This window comes from Charadrius vociferus, unplaced genomic scaffold (assembly GCF_000708025.1).
Source record: "Charadrius vociferus isolate BGI_N301 unplaced genomic scaffold, ASM70802v2 scaffold514, whole genome shotgun sequence".
Taxonomy (NCBI): Eukaryota; Metazoa; Chordata; class Aves; order Charadriiformes; family Charadriidae; genus Charadrius; species Charadrius vociferus.
Genome location: NW_009648118.1, coordinates 1961743 through 1968955, shown reverse-complemented (window position 1 = coordinate 1968955; position 7213 = coordinate 1961743). Strand labels below are relative to the sequence as shown.

Below are 7213 nucleotides of genomic sequence, written 5' to 3'. Positions count from 1 at the left end.
CAGGTAAAGCTGCTGAGGTTAAGTAGTTGGTAATGCTTAAAACTTACCAACGCTCTTGGTGGTGGCTGGTGTTGCTCCTTCCACGGTGCTCTCTGACATCCAGATAGGTTGTTCTTTAGTTGCTTTCTCTCTTGTTTTCTTCTTGGGCTCAGAGTCTTGGACATCAATAACTAAGTTTTGGGTGTACAGATTGCCAAAAGAGGAACTTCTGTTGGCCCATTTTTCAGGTCGGCTGCAGGATTCCAGCACACTCGAACCCACCTTCTCATCAAAGCTGAATGAAATGCCACCCGTTTTGGACAGGTTAAATACAGGCAAGACCTCCTCCCCCAATTCCCAGTCAAAAAAGACCAAAAAAAAAAAGCCAGTCTGCTGACAAAACATGCTTTTAACAAGTGCTCTGTATTAAAACAATTTGCATTCCCCATTACCTCATCACAGAGGCAAGTGATGCTGAACCATTGGTTTTTGCATGGTCTCTTCAGTAGGACATCCCTGGATGAAGCACACTGATACAGAAACATTACTTTATCACAGGGAGGGGCTGCAAATGTATTAGCTGAGGGAGAAGTCTGTAAAACTACTCCTCAAAACAAACAAAAAAAGGCAGCAAAAATAAAACTATAAACGCATAACAATAATTTAGAATGCCTTAGATAACTACAGGCTGCTTCATTAAGCAGCTGCCAATACCGAACAAAGCAGAAAGTAGGTTGTAAGATCAGCATTTCAAAGATTTTACAACTGGAAAGTCGTTGGGGGGGTTTGTATTGATCCGAAGTTCTCGGGTTACGTTTATACCTTTCTGATAATTCGGGTATTTCTGTTGGCTGAGGCTCCAGCAAGTCGTACGGCAGAACGATATCCTCAGTCTCACGCAGTAGCACAAAGATGGGTTCAATCTGCTCATTGAATTTTGCCAGCAAGGTCCGAGCATCGTGCTTGGGAAGTGCTGAGGCATCTTCCTCTACTTCAGCGTTGCAGTAAGTGCAGCGAAAAGTCTCTGCAACATTATCCAAAGTGGAAATTCTCATGTTTATAAGATGCGAGAGACGAGCAGTACCTGGTTAAGAAATCCACGGCCTGGACAGTCCCAAAAATGTTCTGACTGCACTGGACTTTCTCCGTTTGTTCTCATTAACGAGGGGAACTCCAGTTCTACATGCAAGCCATGGGGTTTGGGGGTTTTGGGGTTGTTCTTTTTTGTTTGTTTTTTTGAAGGACTGCTATTCACACACTTGTTATGCACGAGAGAAATGTCTGTATTGGGGGGGGTGAAATTAAGTTGGCTAGACATGAAGAACCATCAGATAGTAAGGTTTATTTTTTTCTTCTCATCTTTTTCTTAGTTCATAATGTAAGAAAAGACATTTGCAAGCACAAATAGCATTTTAGTTTAGTTGTTCAGGGTTCTAAAGTTCAAAGAGACTCATTTAGAGTCAAAGCATATGCTAAAAATCTATGTCTTAAGAAAAACAATAAAAATTAAAGCCTATTTTATTGAAATCTGTCACCGGTCTCAACATTCACCTTTCAGTATCTTGACAGAGCCCCTCTATTTAGAACAACGGTGTGATTTTGCTAACTGACAGCACACTGACTTCACCTTTGGCACGTCAAGTTAGTCGCACAGCGGCCAGTTTATCCCCCCGGCTCTGGCATCCTTCCCGGGCACCATCACCCGGCCCTTAACACAGCAGCTGCGCTTCGAGCCGCGTATTGCATTAACGGTGCCTTTTGGAAGAGTACTGTAGTTATTTTGATTTCAGAGAAACCCACAAGCTCTGAGGCCTCTTCTGCTGTGGATGCATCATGTTGCCTTAGGAGGAGACCAAACTTCCCCCTTCCCAGCAGAGGAGTGACAGAGCGCCCCTCCTCTGGGGCCCAGCTGCACCACGCTTATCGCAGTAGGTGCCTGCAAACAGCTCGTATCCATCTCATCCAACTCTTCCATCAGAAGAACTGAACACACCAACAGCTGAACTAACAAATTCAAAATGGAGGAAAACGAGTGCTGAATTCTCATTTCCATATGAGGAAGCAGGACTCAAAAGACTTGGATCCGAGTGATCTTAACTCAGGTTAAGCGTTGTGTTCCCAGCAAAGCTGAGGCCTGAGATCCGATTCCCAGCCCCGACTCATATAGTCAAGATTATTCTTCCTCTTCCTTGGCCTGTTCTACAGAGACAGCTTTTTCCCCTTACCTCCCAGCTTCTCCTGTCTCCCAGGCTCTTGTCCATCAGCAAACAAGAAGTATATCCTAACAAACAGGTTTTTTTTGCAAAGTTCTCACAGGAGCCAATTTTGTGCTGTCATCGGAGTTGTTATTGAAGATAAGAGCAAATAAGCAATATAAGCAACGTACCTGTAAATGCGTCAAAGAGCTGATTGACTTCCAGGTCTGTGTAAGTGCTGGAGCAAGACGGACATTTAAAGGAGGACCTGGTAGTTGAATCCCGCTCATCTGCCTCTATTTTCCGGCGTACGTGATCCAGTTTGTACTTTACCACATCCACCAGCACCTTGTAATTGATGTAATAGTAATTGTGCCTCGTGCTCTTCCCATTCGGCCCCGTTTCAACTCGCATACGCAGCTTCACAAGCTTGTCTGCCTTGAGCGTGTTGAGGACGGTGCGCAGTTGTTTACGGTCGTACTTGAGCAACTGTAGCAAGTCATCCTCCTTCACGCAGGGATAGCGGATCAGTATGTCGAGGGCCAGGGAGTGCTCCACTCCGTAGAAACCACGCACGATGTATTTGGCCAGGCGCTTTAGGGCTGCCGGCACCTCCGTGATAATGGTTTGCTCTTCCATCAGGAGCTGAACTGCTGTCGGGAAGAGAAGCGCTGTAAGACACAGAGAAAGGAGGGGAGATGGAGTGAACCCTTCGTGGCGCTCGTAGGCAGGTACAGAGCAGGTCACTTGTGGCGCTGCACTTCTGCAAGAGTCTCCACTGAATAGATTAATGTAAAATCCTTAACCCGCACCTGGGGATGGGGAAGATATCAATAGATATCAAAGATTACCTAATCTTCAGGTACGACGATTACATCTGAAATATTCATGTCCTCTTGTGTAAAAACCCACAGAAGATCTCTAGGAAGACAGGTTACAGAAAGTTCACAATAATCCTCTTTAGAGAAGAGAGCACAGTTAACTTGCATGTCTAGGTCTGCCCAAAGAATCTGTGTTCATCCACAGCCAGCCACGGAAGATCTGAAGTGACCGCTATATGCCTTCAAAAGTAAAGCTCAGGACACAAGCTGGGCAAGAAGTCTTTAGCTTAATTCATAATACACAGAATAAGCACATAATTATATAATATACAAAATAAGTATACATTCATAAGCACAAATACAGACCAGGTAGAAAATGGATTGAGAGCAGCCCTGATGAGAAGGACCTGGGGGTACTGGTGGGTGAAAAGCTCAACATGAGCCGGCAATGTGCACTCACAGCCCAGAAAGCCAACCGCATCCTGGGCTGCATCAAAAGCAGCGTGGCCAGCAGGGCGAGGGAGGGCTTTGTGCTTCCGTATAGAGGAGACTGCAGCATTAAACTTTAAATAGATCAAAATCAAATCTAGTTATGCTCAAATACATAATGTTTATGTTTATATGTTGAAGGCTTGGTTTCCTAAAATAAACAAGATAAGTGTGTTCTCCGTACTACTTTTCCTACTGTTGTATGCCTTCCGGCAGCTTTCAGTGTCATCAAGCGCTTTTCTGTTTAGATCTGATCTCCATCTGAAAGCTGGGGAGGGACTCTTGATCAGGGAGGGGAGCCATAGGATGAGGGGTAATGGCTTCAAACTGAAAGAGGGCAGATTTAGATTAGATATTGGGAAGAAATTCTTGACTGTGAGGGTGGTGAGGCACTGGCCCAGGTTGCCCAGAGAAGCTGTGGCTGCCCCATCCCTGGAGGTGTCCAAGGCCAGGCTGGATGGGGCTTGGAGCAACCTGGGCTGGTGGGAGGGGTCCCTGCCCAGGGCAGGGGGGTTGGAACTAGATGGTCCTTAAGGTCCCTTCCAACCCAAACCAGTCTATGGTTCAATGACAACAGTATGTGAAATAGATGAGACTGTATCTCCCTCCGTGACAAAGGCACAAGAGGTGTTTGAGTGCCTTTGAGTTTGCTCTTTGCGATTTTTCTGCTGGCTGCTGTGGCCAAAGGCCTAGCCACGCGGGGGCACGGGATGCTCCATCTTGTCTGGCTGTATCCTCCCCCAGTGCAGGGTGCTTTGGGGCTGTGCCTGCTTGTTCCACCACACTACATCACCAGGAAACATTTGCAACAGAACATTTCCCTCCTTAGTAGTGTTCTCCCCTGTAGAAATAGGGGTTCTGGCAGTAACCTAATCCCATTAAATGGAATGTAACTAACTTTAACCTGTCCCACTGTCCTGCTTCTTATTTCTAATGAATGGAGAGAGAAGAAAAAAAACTGAGTTGTTTCAACAAAGCTACATCCCGATTCCATTCTTTGAGGCGTGTTAAAATCCTACAGTAATATTTGACACCACAGCCTCCAGTCAGATTGCTTTGCAGGGAACCATGCGACGCGCAGCCGGATGGTACTGGTATAGCCACCGAATCCGAAGGTGGGCGGGTAGTGGGATGGCATGGCATGGTGCACTGCCAAACACTGCTGGAGGGGCACCTTGCTCAAGCCCAGGTAACTCATATTGCTACATAGAGCTTCCCGGTGACCTCCAGCAGAAACCAACAAAACCCACCTGCAGTAGCCTCGCAGTTGAGGTGTACCTAAACTTGCATCTCCCAGGGGAAGCCCTAACATCTTGGTTAACCCAAACCAACCGTAAACCTGCTGGTCTGAGGCTCAAAACCCCAAAGGCACTAGCACCACACTGACCTAAGTTTCCCACAGGAAGAATGGGACAACACTGGAATAGGCTGCCCAGGGAGGAGGTCGAGTCTCCCTACTTCAACCGGACAAGAGTCCAAGCGGCCTCACCTGGCTTCAAGATTGATTTGTGTCATGAGCAAGGGCTGGACCAGATGGCCTCCAGAGCTCCTGTCCAACCTCAATTCTTCTATTTTATTCCAAGGCAGTTAAATGTAACTAACCACAGTGAGAAGAGAAGCTTCGGGGATGTCAGTCAGTTCCTTGACAGTCCTCCTCAGACTGTAAGAAGAGCATTTCTATGATTTTTCACAAAAGCCTTGAGGAGGAAGCATTATTTTTTTTTAATTATTATTATTACAGTTTTACTCTTTCACTTCTCCTTTGCCCTCATCCTCAAAAGAGATTTAACTGAAGAGTGCTCCTGACTGCCCCATGTTAGCAGGGCAGCGTAGCTCACCACATGACCAGAAAGACATCCCCTTCCCCAGATGGGAAAGCCACAGGACCTTGAGCTTGTGTTCAACCAAGTCTCCCAGTAACTAACTCCTGTTCTTGCTGACAGTCAAGCCCTAGCAAGGGTATGACCCACCATCCATGTACACGCGTGCACATGTGTCGATGGTGGGACAGGGACATACTCCCGTCAAGAGTCAGGAACTCCATGTGCTGAAAAGAGAAGTTTAACAAAATCTTTTTGACTGCAATCCCACCTCCACCTCTTCCCTTGATGGATGAGCTACCTCAAGCTGCCAGTGGGTTTTCTGCCAGATAAAGCCATATGCAGACCCACTGGGTAACAAGTCAGTGCACCCAGTGGCCACCCTTGAGCCTCTCAACCATCTTCATACCCCACCTCTGCTCAGCAGAAAATTTTCCTTTCCCCATCCACAGCAAGGGCTCTGCTCTTAGAGTGGAGTGGGCTTGTCTTTGAACTCAGGATAAGGGTACACAGAGATGATCTACACATTGAGAACAGTCAAGAAGCCTCAGACAGCAGAGAAGGTACCAGCACACAGGACAGCTCAGATTCACTGCTCTGGACCCGGGGCTACGAGCTGGATTCCCACAGCTACTCTCCAGTGTTTTCACCCCAGGGGCTCTCGAGCATAAACCACAAAATTTCTGGAGCACAGACAAACATCAGACTTCTTCCACAGAAGAATACACTATCTTATGCTGAAGACTGATTTTTCTTCTCTTTCTGGCCTCACAAATTTGGAACTCATTTCTGTGCAGTGGCTTATACTCAGAAGGAAGGACAGACGGACAGTGTCCTCTCCCAGCCCCACATCCAGAGGCCAGGAGCACGGCTTTGAGTCTTCTCAGGCTCTGGAGAGCCCTGAGCCTTGTCCTTCTACACTGTGGACAAGTAGCCCAGAGAACAGAGGCACTGAAGCCTCCAGTACATGCCCAAGGAATGCAGCCATCACGCATTTCTGTAACCTGGTCCAGTCCCACCAAGGAGCACCAAGTCCAGCCCCAGCATCTGTATGGGATATGGTACCAGTCATGTACATTAGTCTGGGCCAGCATCTCCGAAAGGGCCAAGGTGCCCTCTGTGGGGATCAGTTTTATACTAACACCAGTTGGATGGTGGCACTATTAAAAAAAAAAAAACAAAACCAAAAAACCCCCAAACCACTTCTGGACCTAGTCCTTGGCTAATGGTGGCAGAACCCTGACGCTTAAAGGACTTGCATTAGCAGCAGGTCTCATGACTGGTTTTTCCTACCCCAAGTCAAATACAGAATGCGATGACTTCAAAGAGAGCGTGATAAGTCGATAACATCATCAAGGAGGGAGCAGGACCTGAACTGTAAGCTTGAGGTTTGCTGACCTATCAGTTCCCTGGATGCCTCCTCAGCCCAGACTCGCATTGCGTACTTGTGCCTCTCAGGCAAGCAGTGCTCTGAAGCGCTAGGAAGTCTAGACTGCGCTGAAGTGCTTTGATGTTAAAAGCTCTTCAGGTCTTAGAACTACGTAAACTATTCTGAGAAAGAAAAAAAAAAAACACGCAACACCAAACACCCACAAGCAAAACCCACCCACAACCCCCCCCCCCAACAGATCTCACCTCCATACATACATGTGCACAGAGTATAAATATCATGAATATATCCTGGGAGAAGAACAAAAAGCTTTTTTCAACAGCAAATCCATAGAGCCCACTGTCCATTGGCCATGGAAATTTAGATATGCAAACCTTTGATTCAATGTCACAGGAAACAGCTTGCTGTTACAGAAATGGCTGATTTTGCCCCGAATAAAGAACACTCATGGAAAACACAAACCCCTCGAGAAGTGTTCCTTTAAGCTACAAAGGGACCAAAACTGTATGTATTTTATTG

General features: G+C 46.7%; 1 protein-coding gene across 1 annotated transcript in view; it reads right to left on the bottom strand.

The window, feature by feature from the left end:
• LOC104285450 (general transcription factor IIE subunit 1-like) overlaps positions 1-2813 on the bottom strand; it is a 3559-nt gene extending 746 nt beyond the window's left edge. The window contains 3 exon segments of the mRNA XM_009883908.1: positions 48-274; positions 802-1003; positions 2366-2813. Of these exon segments, the coding sequence (XP_009882210.1) occupies positions 48-274; positions 802-1003; positions 2366-2813 (877 nt within the window).
• Between the last annotated feature and the right edge of the window lie 4400 nt (positions 2814-7213).